The 17180-nt window shown below is 38.2% G+C and overlaps 1 protein-coding gene across 1 annotated transcript; it reads right to left on the reverse strand.

Annotated features, from left to right (window-relative positions):
* Positions 1-2577: 2577 nt before the first annotated feature.
* Positions 2578-16299, reverse strand: LOC124373762 (NADH-quinone oxidoreductase subunit B 2-like). Its single transcript, XM_046832107.1, has 5 exons — positions 16142-16299; positions 7310-7407; positions 5311-5502; positions 4212-4335; positions 2578-2848 (listed from the first exon to the last, which is right to left on the reverse strand). The coding sequence occupies exons 1-5, from the start codon at positions 16200-16202 to the stop codon at positions 2751-2753; spliced, it is 573 nt and encodes a 190-aa protein (XP_046688063.1). The 5' UTR covers positions 16203-16299; the 3' UTR covers positions 2578-2750.
* Between the last annotated feature and the right edge of the window lie 881 nt (positions 16300-17180).

The raw sequence follows: 17180 nt of genomic DNA on the forward strand, positions 1-17180 counted from the left end.
CCTACTCCCTAACCTTACCCATCCTGAATATCCTATCACTCCGGAAGCAGCGCAAAGGTTCTTACAGGACTAAGTGCAATTTATAAGCTTCTTGTCCTAAGAGAACAAAAAAAACTGTCCTGTTTGATTAAAATAACATCTTATAACTTCCTTCATTGGGACAAGTCCAAACCCTACTATGGCATTGAAAATATCTTAGACTGGAAGTCAACGCTTTTGGACGTGGTAGGTTTCCAAGAGCAAGGGTTATGTATATAATAAGACAAACTTAGCTATGGTAACATTAGTGAATTTAAATGGCCGAAAGTATACACATTTTGATTCGGAGGAACAAGGCAAACCCTGAAAATTATAACCAAGGCGTCGGAAATACTGTGTAGTTAATTCGAACCAGAAATACAAAATATGATTTAAGAACACACAAACAGATGTATAGGTTAGACTCTGATCCTCTAAACTAAGTACACTGTAATAATATGCTTAGTTACATTTATATAAGTTTATAGGACTCCATCATATTACATCATAAGTGACTTTACTAATAGTATGAGAATTGCGTGCGGGGGCCGGTAACAGCTATTAAATAATGAGATAGAAAATCAAAATGAAAAATTCGAGAAGCTTGATAAAGAAGTTGCAGTAATCAACGTTGTGTATTACTTGGTAATTACATATTTATTTTATTTTATCACTAAAAGGAGTTTGTTATTTTTGTTGAGTTCATGATTTTAATTTTTCACTCCATTGACAAGTTATAATTGTCAACAAATTTTTGTAATAAAAAATGTATCTATTCTCTACATTAATGTATATGGCCAAGTGGAACTTGCTTAATATGTTTAAAAATGGTCAGGAAACCGGAGAAGTCTTAGTGCTTGTTGTAGTTAGGTTTAGATCTATTATGATGGGTATTTTTATATATGTCCGTAAGGACAATGGTAAATTTGAATTTACAGCATAGCAAATATGTTGTTACAACGAAAAGAAATCTAAATTAAAATAACTCAAACAATTAATTAAGAAAACTCAAAACTAGTTTTATCAATTCCCTAACATAATTAGATACTGTCTATTTCTAAAGGTATTCTTGCAAACATTGGGGCCAAAAATGGTTTAAGAATACTCATTATTGCTCTTAAGTGATAAAAGCCAAGATTGTATCAGTGCAGCCACTTCTTAACCTATATGTTACAGCTGCTTAATTCCAATGACTGCGGTGGACACAGCTTAGTATTATCCCTGCAAGTTGGTACATGACTCGTATCGCAGTGAAAGTGTTATCAACATATTCTGTAGCTAAATATGTTTCATAGTTTAACCCTTTGACTGCGGTGGATGCAGTTTAGTATTATCCCTGCAAGTCGGTACATGACTCGTGTCGTTTTGTACCGGATACTTGTCTGTCCCGAGAGTAGTACAAGGTTCCGCAAACCGAAAGTACCCGGTACAGGTTACTGCTAAAGGTACTTTTATGATACAGATACTGTACATGTTTACCACCGTTCCTGGTACAAAGTAATCGATTAGCTTAGTAGTAACAGTAGCTGGAACATCTAACTCTATAATAATTTTAGGAGTACTCTGTAGCATCTCATTCTAAACAAGTACGAATACATTACAATTACCGTTGTTCCTGGGTTTAGCAGTAAGAGTACTGAAACATGTAACTGTACCATTTTAGTACTCTGTTACGTATGATTCTAAATCAGTACGAGTAAAATTTGTGCTCGGTTACTGAAAGTACCTGGTACAGGTAGAAGCCACAAGAAATACTGTAGTAAGAAATTACCTCACACACCTTTTACTAAGTGATGGTAAAATTCAAATATTTAGAGTTTTTAACAAAATTGAATTATTATATGGGTAGTGCCATTTGTTTTTTGCAAATTAAAATACATATATAGTTTGAATTTATATATTTTATTATCATTGGTTTCAAAGTTCCAACATAAATGTTCTTTTTAGCCTAACAAAAATTATTAGGCAATCGATTATTTTGAAATTAAATGCTCTTTTGGGGGACCAGTTCCGTTTGTCCACTCCGTCGGAGCGTCCACGGTAACATGCATATGTAAACATTATACATAATATGCCAATTTTTCCATGTAACATACTGATTTTATTAGTTAACACGGTTACAGTGTGAAATGTATTTAATTCCTTTAGTTCATCAATCTATACTGATATATTGTGATATATAATTTTATAATATAGGTACGTATTTGCACTAATAATTCTATGAAGAAACCAACCAAATAGAGCAATATATGGAGAATAAATTTAGTTTTAATGCAATTAATGGATTCATTATAAAAATTACATTTTGATTATTAATATAATTAATTTATTATACTTAATAAACAAAGCAATACAAGCAACAAAGTTACTAAGAGAGATCATAGTATCAACATAAAATAACAGTAAATTCAATTGTTCTCTTTTTAGTGACAAAAAGTGGTGCTTAATACAAAAACACAAAGTACAGTATAAAGTTAACAAAAATTACCCTTGAAACCTTAGTATATATAACATAAAGGGAATACATAACAAGGATTAAGAAATCATAACACCATTACAAAACGGCTGAGATAGTATTTAATAGTACAATCATAGTAAACACTATGTCTTCTGATAGAGCTGTCTCAATATAGAAGTTGAGTATTATTTACAATGATGGTGTAGAAGCTCGCAGTCCACACAGATTACTCCGGGACTGCAAGCAAGAAGAGTGGAGCTACTTCGAATATAGTCTATCGGCGATACCACATCTGGACAGCGGACATTCGCTTGATTTTCTTCTGGAGCTGGAGCACGCCATAAAGCAGAGCTTCCGCTGTGGGGGGACATCCTGTAGAAAGAACAATGTCTTAATTCTTAGGCGTTTATGGCCAAGTTCGTCATCCAAGATTTCCGGTTCACACTGTATCAAAAAATTCTTAACATAATATTCAAACATTATTAGCACAGTTAAATTGATTGTGTTAATGTTTCAACAAAGAACCAATTTTATCTTAGATGATAGCCACAACCATAATATATAGCTCCACAAATACGCTAAATGTATTGCAAACAAAATGTATCAGCAGTTTAAAAGTTGGATATAAGAGAAACATTTCATCATAGAACAGTGATTTCTATATGGAGGTTCATTATGCAAGATAACAATAATTAATATATAGAGAGACTTCTGATTGATCTTCTTCTGGATCTGAAGGATTTGATAGAGCAGAGCTTCCGCTGTGGGAGAACAACAATAACATAATGCAAAACACAGCAGATTCCTAATCTAATCTGAAACGTGGACTTCCACTTGTTTTACTACAGTTAAACGCTTGATAGTGCAGAGCATCTCGTTGTGGGAAAGCAGGAGAAAGTGAGGCAAAAGTAACAGTACATTACAGTAGATCAATTATTTGATCATTACTAACAGTAGAACACATTAAGGCAGAAACTACTGGTTGTATCACATTTGGAGAGTGGACATTAGTTAAGCTTCTTCAGGAGCTGGAGTTAAAAACGGAGCATTTTGGAGGAGGTACATGTTGCAGTAACAATAATATTGTTTATTCCTCTAGGGTGGAGTCTAATTCTCTCACTAAGTAGATCAATGTCTTCTCGGGTTATAGGTCTGATCACAGGACATGGTCGCCTGAGAAAGCATCACAGAGTCGGCATCCTTCAAGAGGATCCGTTCTATAGAATGTGTGATGATAAGGATGAAACTGCTGAACACTTGCTCTTTAATTGAACAAGCAAGGGAGCAGGGCGAGTGGGACTCTTTAATAGCAAGGGAGCAGTATGCTATCTTTGGTAGGTTGGACAAGGGTGGTGAATTTCCCCAAGAGGACCTGATAAGTTCTTTTTAGCGGTTTGTGGAACCTTAGATTGGTAGGCCTCATGGTATGCTTCCAGGGTGCGCAAAAAGCCCTTGAAACTTAAGAGTACGGCAATAGGCCGCCCCATAGAAGAAGAAGAAGAATCATATCTTTAAAAAGAGACATCTTAATTCTACAATTAAAAATGTCTTTTACATTGTTCTTGTGAAGTAATGTTCAAGGTCGTTCCACTACAGCTGCATCTTAAAATCGTATTGTTGTTGTTGTCTCTAATAATAACTCTCTAATCACATTCTGTCAGATCTTTGTTATTCCATTGTTACGGTTTATTTTTTCATTTAGTTACATATTAGTAAGAGGAAACAAAGAACTCACCTGGAACATATATGTCCACGGGTATGATCCTGTCACAGCCCCTGACGACAGAGTATGAGTAGTGGTAGTAGCCACCGCCATTGGCACAACTGCCCATAGAGATCACCCAGCGTGGTTCTGGCATCTGTAAAAGTAAAGTAAAGTAAATGTCTTATTCTACCAAGGGAAGTTAGGGCTAAGAAGCCCTCTCTAACACAACCTGGGGACCTTAAAGGTGACTTCCGAATAACCACCAACGGCCGGGCAAGCGGGCTGCTTGAAAGGACAGGATCGCTCAGCGGTCACCCATCGAAGCAGAAGCCACGCTCTACGTTGCTTGATCCGGTTATCTTGCGATAAAACATTGTACCCGCTACACTACGCCACTGGCAAATCTGTACAGAGATACCATACAAGTTTCCAAACCATTACTATTTCTATTGATGGTTACAGCAATATTGTTTGAAAAATTGATGCCTACTGTACAAAAATGTAAAAATTTTATACCAGTTTTTTTTACAATAAAAAATACAGTAATTATGTAATTAATATGTAATAACAAATTTATGTATTGTGAATGACCAATAATGATAGGAATTGAAAAGAAGCTTACGATTCTTACAAAGTAACAAAATTTAACACTATGCTTTTAAGAAAGAATGAGAACACAATGCTTACATACAAACTGGAAGTAACTGTAACCAGGATCTTAAGACCAGTTCTAGAAGAAAAGAAAGATACAAGCATCGTATATCTTCCTTATCTTATCTTTCTTCCTTATTTAAATTCTTGGCTCTCAAAACTTGAAGCTCTTTTTTCCTAGATTTGCCCTGTGTACATTTTTTAGTTTATTCCCTTACCTCCCTCCTTGTATCTGAACTTCAGTAATTTTCAAACTGTTAAAGCCTTAATGTGTTACATTTTTTGAGAACATTCCGTCTGTATACCAAAATTAAATTTAAAAAAAATTTAAATAAAGTTTTTCAAAAGTTTATTGGAAATCTACAACTAAGAGTTCCCACACTCACGCATGTACACCACGCACATACAGAGAGAAACAAGTGTCTAATGAGTTCAAGTTTTCATTCTTCAAATTATGTAAAGTACAACTAGAAATTACCTGATCGTACACCTTGCGCAGCGCAGGTGCCATCTTGTTGGTGAGTGTGCCGGCCACAATGATGCAATCGGCCTGGCGAGGGGATGCTCGGAACACCACTCCGTACCTGTCCATGTCATAACGAGGAGCGGCGATGTGCATCATCTCTACAGCGCAGCACGCCAAGCCAAATGTCAATGGCCAGATGGAACCCTGAATGAAACCCGCAATGAAGGTACATCTTACTCTGGTATATACAGTTCCTAAAGTGGCGGTATAGCATCGTTTGTTAATTTTTCTAAGTACAACCTTCGAAATTTTATAAAATTTTAAATATATATTTGTGAAATTCAACAATAATAATACTGTAAACTACAAAAATAAATTTACTGCAGTAAATAAATATTCTATGAATAATTCTGAAAAGTGTCAAGGTCCTGACTAGATTGGCGTTTCCAATATTTATTGTTCTGTTACTAATTGATGGCATTTGGCATTGTACTTAACCTCAAATCAAAGCCAAAGAAATGTGCAACAAAATGCAAGTGTTTACAGTTTGAATATAAATATAATTCATTATTGTAATGCAACTGAAATCTCAAAGGCAGTGGCAGTGAGCCGCAACCTTACTGCTGCAGTTGTTTTCTGATAGTGTACAGTATGAATCCTAGTTCATGGTTATGTTAGGTATTTTAAATGAGTTAACTTGTTCTAACCTTATATTACGTCTTAAGAACTTTTTATCGTTTCCGAAATGAGTAAAAAATCACCAGTGAGTGAAAATAGTATACTTTATTATATTAGACAATAAACAAGTCCATCGATTGTTGACTCTCGTTAGTGACCACGAAAGTAGTCATGATGATGAAACATCAATTTCAGTGATTCAAAGTTTTGCAAATGAATGTCTTCATGAATAGGCTAAGGTAAGGAATGGAACACTTAGATTTGTGGGCTGGAGAGGATTTTCAAAGAAATACATTTGGAGCAATAAAATTAAAAGGAGACAAAGAAAAATTCCTGTAGTCTGTAGTAAGAACAATGCCAAAAGAAGAGGAGATCAAAAACAGTTTGCACGAATTGCAAGATTAGTTTATATTGACTGCCAGCCTGCACATATGTGTAGTTAAATAGCAAATGTATTGGAAAATAACTATTGTAAATAGTGTATTGTATGTAGACTTTATGGAATAACTATAACTGACAATACTTTCTGTGTGTTGAACATTATTTTGGTTGATGTCAACTCTAAAGCAAACTGAAAAAATGTGGCTTTCATTTTATTTTACTCTAGTTATATAAGTTGAGTTAATTTTACAAAACAATTTACTGTACATGATTTAAAAAAAAATGTATGTCTCATTTTATACATAATAAATAAAATAAAAAAGGATGATTCACCTTGAATCAATTTCTTATAACTGGTAAAAGCTATTTGCAAAATATGAGAGTTGACTCATAGCCTATATGGGTTCAGATTTTGAACATTGTGTAGTAAAATTTGAAAAATTCAAAAACTCAGTTATACAGGTACTTATTTTTTCGAACTTGGTATATTTATTCACATTTATATACAGAACAATAAAAAAGGTACATACAAATAGATAATGATCATAAAATTACAACTTTTGTATATTAAAATTACATTTTGAAAACTTTTTATATGCTTTATCATTCAAATGTATATTATAAGTTGAAGTCTACTTGTTTTCCTACACAATAAAACAAAAATCATCTAATTACGTTTATTTTTGAAAAAAGTTGTGAATTATTTAGTGAAACCTTACACAAACACCAAAAGAGTGTTTGGTTCTAAAAGAAGTGACCTGCCAAAGTAAAATTGTGACCACTGCACTTGCTGAAACATCACAAAATGCCATGTCACTTTTGTCAAAGCAAATTTGTTACGGGTTCACAACCTAATGAAGAATTATTTGTTCAACCTTTAAGTATGGTAAATACTGGTAAATATCCATGTGGGATGGAAAGATTAAACTTTGAAAACAAACATCTTATTTACCTTTCGTCCCCAGTTTATGATGTCATCCAGTCTGGCCAGAGCAAACTCGGCCCAATTGTTTGCCTTGAAAGGCGAATAAGGTCTGTACGCTGCAGCATCTGTAACAGAAAAAACCTTGTAATTCTATATATATACGAGGGCTGTTCAGAAAGTAACCTCCGGTCGATTGAAAAAAATACACCAAGTTAAGTAAAAATATTTTAATATATACATCTTACAACTACATCTTTGCACTATTTTTCGACATAGTCTCCATCACGATTGAGGCACTTATCGTATCTCTTCACAAGCTTTGAAATTCCTTCTGCATAAAAATCACCCGCCTGTGCCTTGAGCCAGCCTGTGACCGCATCTTTGAGCTCTTCGTCGTCATCAAACCGCTGGGACCCGAGCCATTTCTTCATATGCATGAAGAGGTGATAGTCGCTTGGTGCCAGATCTGGGCTGTAAGGTGGATGGTTGAAAACGTCCCACTTGAAGGACTTAAGAAGGGCTGTTGTTCTGCAAGCAGAGTGAGGACGGGCGTTATCGTGCAAAAAAACGATACCGGAAGTCAGCATACCACGGCGTTTGTTCTGTATAGCCCGTCGTAATGTTTTTAGTGTTTCACAGTACACGTCTTGATTAATGGTCGTCCCACGTTCCATGAATTCAACCAACAACACCCCTTTGGCATCCCAAAACACCGTTGCCATCAGTTTTCTGGCAGAAAAATCTTGCCGGGCTTTTTTTGGTTTGGTAGGCGAATCTGAATGTGCCCACATCTTTGATTGTTCTTTTGTCTCAGGGTTTACGTACTTAATCCAGGTTTCGTCACCGGTCACGATTCTGTTTAACAATGGTTCTCCTTCGTCCGCATAACGTGACAGAAAGTCTAATGCAGAGGCCATTCTTTGAGTTTTGTGGTGGTCGGTAAGAATTTTGGGCACCCATCGTGCACATAACTTACGGTAACCCAATCTTGCTGTCACTATCTCGTACAAAAGAGTCTTAGAAATCTGTGGAAAATCAGTAGACAACTCCGCCATTGTGAAACGTCGATTTTCACGAACTTTTGCATCAACTGTCTGAACGAGTTCGTCAGTCACCAAGGATGGTCTACCACTCCTCTCTTCATCATGAACGTTTTCTCGTCCACTTTTAAATAAACGTACCCATTCACGGACAACTCCTTCACTCATAACTTGTGGTCCGTACACGGCACAAAGCTCACGATGAATAGCTGCTGCAGAGTATCCTTTGGCTGTAAAAAACCGTATAACAGCACGCACTTCACATTTGGCGGTATTTTCTATTGCAGCACACATTTCAAACTGCCACAAAAACTAAACTAGCGCAGGTACGATGTTCACTCGACTACAGCTTGATGCCGACTGACCTGCTTAGTGCGTGAATGCACAGATGGCGCGCTACTCCCCTCCACTACCCGCACTGTGACCAACCGGAGGTTACTTTCTGAACAGCCCTCGTATATTTCATAAAGGAGATCTCATCAGCTCTACCGATATGTAATTATTAGTTAATTATTATTTCCTCCAGTTCCTGATTCCCCCAAATCCCAGGTTTCTTAATTGAGTCTTTACAAACACCCTGAGAATGAACAATTTACCGAACTCTTGGCATAGAATCTAATCAGTTGTACGTTATCAGTTTATAGGTTTTTTCTCACTACCAAGGTACAGTCAAGATTCAATAAATCCCATACAAATACATATATTTAGTTTGTTAGAAGTTGTACATTCTACAGGGAAGTAATGTTAATAGGCCATTGTTATGTCAACTTGGCGACATATTGTATGATCACACTAGCAGTACAACTACTTGCTCTGTCATCTGTCTGTGTGTAACAAGATTGTGTAATCAAGTCATTTATCTATAAGCAATTATAAGCATTAACTGTTGCTAATTCTAATTAGAAAGAGAGGGTGCAGAAGTGGCGGGGTCTTCATACCCCAACACATGTGCCAAGCCAGAGCGTCCACGAAGCACACGCACAGCCACCTTCTCTCTTCTAAAGTGCTGTACTTTTTGTGCGCGTGCACCTGGGAACTGCCTGATCCAAACCTTGTCTTCTTTGATTATTCCGATCAGGCTGAGCTGATCTGGCGGGCTTTCTTTAAACTATCCTCACAACATCCATTTTTCTTTTCTTACTACTCTCACCTGTCGGGTAATCTTCCCAATAATCTATCTAAAACTATTCTAAATCTAGATTTCCTTCTGTATCCAAGCCAAGGTGGAACAGCATATGCTGAGGGCTACATATTCAAGGGAGTGCTTGGTCGTTAATATGCGAACTCTGGATACTTGGCGACCTCCAGTTTAAACCTAGCTTTCCCCAAGTAGAGCGGGACAATGCTTGGGGTGACCTTTAGATCTCCACTACTCGTGGGAACACAAATGAGTAAACAAATAAAAAATAATGAAACCAAACCAGAGAGCTCTTGTAGCACTCAAAATGTGGATGAAAATTCACAAAACATAGAGGGATTGATGATGGACTCTGACCCTAGCAATCCTGAACAATCCCAAAAAAACAGGCGGACTTCCTAGTAGAAGTCCTCAAACCTCCGATTCGGCTAGAGTCGAAACTGATGAAGAAGACGCAATACTGGAGGGCGATCACCAGTTAAGGAAGAGGAAGCAAAAGAAGAGAGGCTGCTCCCAGTACTGGCTAAACTATGTGGAGCCGCCAGGAAACGTATGATCTGGTTTAGGAAAAGAGGTTATTCTCAGGAAGAAGCCAGGGAATTGGCCTTAAAACCAATTCCAGAAGAAATAAATAAACAACTGAACAAGCAAAAGGAGGAGAAAAAATCAAAAACCTCACTCCGATGGATCCACACCGGAAGCTCATCGGAGAAAGAAAACAAAGAACAAAGGAAGACAGGGGGAACATAAGGAGCAATCTGCACAACCCCAGAAACCTTATCCTAAACCTTATAAAACAAGCAGTAGCATAAGGGTGGGGGTTCTACACTCTACACACGACAGAACAGATGGAGGAGATCCAGAGCTTCATCCTGGAAGCTATCGTGGAGGAACAGGAGGGTCTCTAATCTCTAAGATTCTACGGTATCAACAGGAGACAAGGGGTTCTGATCTTCACCTGTGAAAACACCGAAACAGCTGAATGGCTTAAGGGAAAGCAAGATTCCCTTAAGCCTTGGGAAGGGACCAGTCTGAGGATTGTACCAGAGGAAGAAATTCCACGTGCAAGAATTGCGACTGTCTATCTTCCTGATAGTATACATGAAACCACCGACAAGATAATGAAGTTCTTGAAAGTACAAAAAAAAGAGCTATCTGTCGGAGAATGGAACGTTCTGCGTAGAAGCGAGGAGGGAAAGTCAGTAGTACTTACCCTGGAAGTCGACTGCGCCACAGCAAACAAACTTGAGAAGGAGGGTTCATGGATCGGCTACAAGTTTGGGAAAATTCAGCTTAGACTGAAAAAGAAACACCAGGGTAACACAGAAAAACCTACAATGGTAGAGGAGTCTTCAGAGAAATCTGAGACGGTCACCACTGAAAAAAGTACCGCTGAAGAGATGGGAAGTGGAGGAGACCACGAAGGTGTCAGAGCAATCTGTACATACCTTACCTGAAAGGTCTACTCCACAAGCCAGTGCAGCGGTCGAAAGTGAAAAACCAACCTGTTCCCTCTTCTTGAAGAGGGGACCCTGTCTTAAAGGACCATCCGTCTCAGCCCGAGGAAGAAAAGGGGACAGAGTCTCCAAACAATCCAAAAGAAGGGACGGGGATGGACCACCAGGGGGAGGTGGGAAAAAGGTGTAAGTATGCGCCTAATACAGATAAACCTTCACCATGCTAAGGGCGCAACCGACATCTTGGGAAGGAGATTTATCTCAACAGACCTGAATATCGCTCTAATCCAGGAACCTTGGATCAATAGAGGTTGCATCAGAGGATTGACGACTCGGGTAGGTAATCTCATAATAATAATAAAATCATATATTATATGATTGATCAATTGAAACCCCTCGAACTTGTATTCTAACTTCAAAACTAATAACAGCCTTTCCTATTACAGATCTCATAACAAGAGATCTGGTGGCGGCTACAGTGAAAGTGGCATCACTGCATGGGGTGAGAGAGGTTACTATAGCCTCAGCCTATTTCCCCAACCCATCAACAAGATGCCCACCAAAAGAGATAGAAAGACTATTGCAGAGCTGCAGAGACAGAGGTTCGGCCCTCATTCTCAGCTGCGACTGCAATGCTCACCATACATATTGGGGAAGCACAAACATGGTGAGGAACTTCTACAGTTTATGTTCAGCAATGATTTAGTATTAGAAAATAGAGGGTCAAGTCTAACCTATTAAAGGACAATGGTGACCTAAAAGTGAACAGGAAGGAGACCTTAGAACTGCTTCTGGAGACACACTTCCCGAGGGGTCACCTGACTCGAAATGAGGATACTTATTCTCTAACCGTGGGGGGGGGGGGGGAAGATCCAGCCGGGAGATTGTTAAAGCCAGACAGCAGTCTAACAGACTATTTACACATGAAAGAATTAAATGGGCTATACGATTGTTTAAGCCATTTCAATCTCCTGGGGCAGATGGGAGTTTTTCAAGCCCTTCTACAAGAGGGTCTGGACATACTTTTAAATACTCTTAGCATTCTGTTTAGAAGCAGCTTCGCCTTAGAATACGTACCAAAGAACTGGAGGACAGCACTAGTGGTGTTTGTACGGAAAAACGACAGGGATCAACAAAACCCAACTCATACAGACCCATAAGCCTAACCACCTTCATGGTGAAAACTATGGAAAAAATAATAAACAGACACATAAGGGACATAATATTACCAGATCACCCACTTAGTCCCACACAACACGCCTACATAGAAGGTAAATCAACCACCACTGCTCTCCACAGCTTAGTGGGAGAGGTGGAGAACACCTTCAAAAAAAAAGGAAGCCCTAGTCAACGTCTTTATGGACATTGAAGGAGCTTTGGACCAAGTAGCATATCAATCCATGGAGACTGCGATGGAACGTTTTGGAGTTTCCCCAGATGTAGTCAAATGGATAGTAGCCCTCCTAAAAAGCAGACAGGTAAAAGCAAAGTACGGAGACGAATCTGCCGCAATCACGGCCCAGAGAGGCTGCCCCCAGGGGGGAGTTTTGTCTCCTCTCCTGTGGGCGATGGTAGTGGATGATCTCCTAAGCAAAGCAGAGAAGAGGGGAACTAGGCTACTATGTTATGCGGACGACCAAGTGCTTATAATTAAAGGAAAAAACAAAGGCATGCTGGAACGCCTAATACAAACAGAACTTAACTTCATAAGCAACTACTGGTGTCATGGGGAAGGTCTACGGATCAACCCATCTAAAACAAATATGATTACCATTACCAGGAAAAGAAAATTCCAGCTAACACAACCTGTTCTGGAGGGAATCAGCATCAACCAAACAATGAAAGTGAAATACCTGGATTTAATCCTGGATGAAAAGCTCACTTGGAACTCCCATATTGGAAACAGGATATCCAAAGCAATAATGGCCCTTGGGGCCTGTAAGAGACTTTTTGGATTTAAATGGGGACTTAAACCCAAAACGATATATTGGATTTACGAAAACCGTAATAAAACCAATGGTCACATATGCTGCCTTAGTGTGGTGGCCGAAAGTAGAACAAACAACAGCTGCAAAAATGCTACAGAGTCTTCAAAGGCTAGCTTGCTTAAGCATCACAGGAGCGATGAGCTCCTGCCCAACACTAGCAATTGAAGGGGTCCTGGGTTACACTCCTCTTGGGCAGGAGGTGATGAGAACAGCCACTATAAGTGCAATGAAGCTTCTAGGAACAAAGGTGATAAATGCTACCTCCTTAGAAGGCCACATGAAAATATTGCAAAAATTTTCCTGAGGCTGAAATGCTAACCAAAGTGTCAGATGCAATGGTTAAGAAATACTCCTTTGACAAACCATATACGGTCTCTATCGGAAGTAGGGAGAAATGGATTAAAAAGGAGGCCTACCCTACAAAAGGAGTCCTGAAGTTTTTCACTGATGGTTCACGCCTTGATTCTAGGGCAGGATACGGAATACATGGACATGGAGTTGACATGGCTGTGCCCCTAGGAAGACATGCCACGGTTTTTCAGGCGGAGGTCATGGCAATAGACTCATGTTCCAGAAGACTCATACAAATGAGGACAAAAGGATTATCATACCTAATACTTTCTGATAGTCAGGCTGCACTGAAGGCACTTGATACCTGTTCGTTTGATTCGAAAGCAGTCTGGGAATGCAGGAATGCTCTAGCAGAGCTGGCAATGAATAACAAACACTCGGTTGGGTACCAGGTCATGAAGGTATTCATGGGAATGAAAAAGCAGACATCCTCGCCAAAAAGGGAGCGGAATCCACATTGGTGGGGCCTGAGCCAGGTTGTGGGATATCCTTCTCCAACATTAAAGCTCTGGTCTAAGATTGGGAAAAGAGGACAAGACACAATAATTGGAGTAGAGCCTCAGGATTAAGACTATCCAAATTGTTTATCTCTCCTTATGTTAAAGGGTAGACAGCTCTCCTAGACCAGAATAAGGAGGATAGAAGACCTGTTGACAGGTCTTTACCCTCCTGTTGACAGGAGGGATATATTAGGAATGTTGACAAGACATGGCCCTCTGAGGAAGCACCTTATGAAGGTAGGCCTTAGTCAGAGTAACAAATGTAGACTCTGTGGAGAGGAGGAGTCAGCAGAGCACATTTGGTTAGATTGTCCTGCCATCGTAGAGACTCGGAAAAGATACCTGGGAGCATATCTCCTCAGCCCCAAGGACATTAGAGAACAGGAGCCCTTAAATCTGATTGGTTTTTGCTAAAGCCTCGGTATTTGAGGGCACAAAATTAAAGTAAGGGAGGTGCAAAGGTCCTTTTAGGACAAACTGTCCTTTTCCCTCAGGAAGGAAAAAAAAAATTAAAAAGAGAGCAAGGAAAATGCTCAATCATTTGCTGCAGGATAGAAGAAGACCTTGGTGGTTTCATCTTCTACAGGTTCTGTTCAATAAGTATCGGGACTGGTTCGCTGGAGGAGGGGTTCGACCACTCAGGTGCACTTTAATTTAATCCATTGGTTTCTGATACATATTCTTTCATTTTACACCAAAAAGCTGTTATTAAATTTTGTGCACATTTTAATTTGGCAGTATTTGAATTTTTTGTTACCCATACTTAATTAAACAAACAACATACAACTAGGAGATCACATACAATATGTATTGTTCATTAAATCCATAGTATAAAATTTAATGATTTAATGGCAATAGGACTAATTTAGATTCAATGAATCAAAAGTCTTTCAACCACTGGAATCTAAGCTCAGATTCCCACTAGCCGGATGAGCCACACATGTAGTACCAACAAGCTGGATCATGAAGTGGTTTTTATTTCAAGCAAAATTTAAATTTGATAGCCATATAAAGTTCATAGATTTTAATGTCTGTTCTTCTTCTTCTTCTTCTTCTTCTATGGGACGGCCTATTGCCATGCACTTAAGCCTCAAGGAACTTTTGCGCACCCCGGAAGCACACCATGAGGCCTACCAGTCTATGATTTAAGCAGTTCCACACACCGCCGAAAACAACCTATCAGGTAATTATGAGAGTCAGATAAGTGGACACCACTAAATTTCAGCTGCAGAGAATGCTGTCTGGAAAAAAAACTTGAGCTGCACTTTACCTCAACTTGTCTGATACAGGAAAATTCACCATTAAAATTATGACAATATTTAACTCTATTTACAGTAGAACCTCTCATATCCGACCTTCCGACATCTGACTCTCGATATTCGACTGTCTGTCTAGTGTCCGACTGTCTGTCTAGTATCCAACCGTCTGTCTAATGTGTCCGACCGTCTGTCTAGTGCCCGACCGTATGTGTGATCCGACCATGCCCCGTTGGCGAACCGGTTCATACTTGATTTTTACCAACCCACGTAAAGAGAAGATACAGAAGAAAATATATCTCAGCTCTCTCATGGAAAAAAACAGAAAGATGTAACCTTTTTGAGGCAATGAAAAGTTTAAATGTAAAAGATACCATCTATATCGTTGCTGCAACTTGGGATGAAATTAAACAAATCACCCTTCATAAGGCTTGGAAAAAGATTTGGCAATCATTGAAACAAGAAGAACCTGAAACTGACCATGAGCCAAATTTGACGGAAGCAGATGTTGAGACAGACAAAACAGAAGCATTAAAAATCTAAAAGTGTTTCAGCACGATCTCCAGTTGACAGATGCAGAAGAGTGGCTAGTTAAAGGGCTCGTTTCGGAAGTTACAGCGAATGAAGATCTCAGCGACGACCAAATCATTGGTATTGTGCAGAACAAAGCCGGGAAAGAAGAAATTGACTTGGTTGAAGACGAAACCACAAGTGACAACGTAATTCTCTGCTAAAGATGCCTTCGACTTTGCACTGAAATAAATCCAATTTCAACCCCGTTGGATGTATTGTGGGAAAAAATTGAAACAAAAATCCATTGCTGAATTCTTTAAATAAGGTACTGTACATACATTTAGATTTTACTCACATTTTCATTTAATTTAAAAACTGTAAATGTTTGAAAATTGTTCAGCAACATACAAATCCTGTTATTTACAAGTACCATAAAGTTGTTCGCTTATTGCAGTACACTGCATACATGTATTTTTTCCACCTGGGAAAGGCATTTTTTACTTCTCTCGATAATCTTAACATTAAGCATTATGCTTCATATAAAATATGGTGCTATTGACACTTTTAGTACTCTCAATCTATGCTAATTTTGTGGTAGCAAATTAAAAAAATTTACCCTTGGCTTCTTTCTTGGGAGCTACCTCGGTGGCCTGGTTCCTTACCGCTACCACGGACATGGCCCCGCCTTGCTGTAGGAGCTTGCTGACATTTTGAGCAGCAGGCAACACTGTGAACAAGGAAAACTTATATTTTCTATGTTGTTTCAGGTAAACAATTTCTTAATTACTTCAGTCCACAATACACCTGAATATGAGCAACAACAAATTATAGCCTTAAACATAAATATTCCACACCACATGAACTCTCAGTTACTTTTGTAGCAAAATGCAACCAATATATACCAAAACAAGCACTGCAGTGCACTGCCAGTGCATTTCCAATCGGTAATTTCCTGACTTCAGACACATCCCAGATCGTCCAACGTTGGGAATCGCTATAACTGTCTCAAAGCAAAACAGAACTAAATAAAGATATAAGTATCAGGAGAAACTAAGAAATTAAAATATTTGGGTAGAGTTCGATAAGCAGACCTGATTTTGGTATTGATATTAATAAACGACATTGCACAACTACACCTATTGATATAATCAACCGATACTGATTAATAAATTTAATACTCAATTTAATCGTATACCAATGTAAATACGTTTTAAAGATTTTAAATAATATTATATTTCATAAGTGGCTGCATTAAAATGAAATTGTTAGTTAACTTTAGAAAATTAATCAAAATAGGATTGACAGACCAGTATTTTTCTTGGTTTTGATAAGTTTATTTTGTTGTTATGATTTCTTTATTATTTAAATCAGATTATTACTATTACCTATCCTAATTGTTTGCTTGATGGTTATGGTGGTTCCTTTATTATTTATGATGTTGAGACATTATATAAATTAATATAAATTAATAAATTAATTTAAAACATGACTTTATTTAGTATTTTAGGTACATTGATGGGGCTGCTACATTGATAAGCGGCCACCACCACAATCGAATCACTATACCTATGATATATAAACTACTGAAAACAACAAGTGGAACTGAATTACATTATAGTTATTTTAAATTACAACATAGTTTTTATATATAAGAA

The sequence above is a fragment of the Homalodisca vitripennis genome, unplaced genomic scaffold, assembly GCF_021130785.1.
Source record: "Homalodisca vitripennis isolate AUS2020 unplaced genomic scaffold, UT_GWSS_2.1 ScUCBcl_6342;HRSCAF=13513, whole genome shotgun sequence".
Classification (NCBI taxonomy): domain Eukaryota; kingdom Metazoa; phylum Arthropoda; class Insecta; order Hemiptera; family Cicadellidae; genus Homalodisca; species Homalodisca vitripennis.

Excerpts from the sequence above, each read along its gene's own strand:
- LOC124373762 (XM_046832107.1), bottom strand. The coding sequence starts at position 16,202 with ATGTCCGTGGTAGCGGTAAGGAACCAGGCCACCGAGGTAGCTCCCAAG. Across the intron at positions 5,503-7,309 it reads TCATAAACTGGGGACGAAAG|GGTTCCATCTGGCCATTGAC; the intron begins GTAAATAAGATG and ends GGTTTCATTCAG. Across the intron at positions 2,849-4,211 it reads CGTGGACATATATGTTCCAG|GATGTCCCCCCACAGCGGAA; the intron begins GTGAGTTCTTTG and ends TTCTTTCTACAG.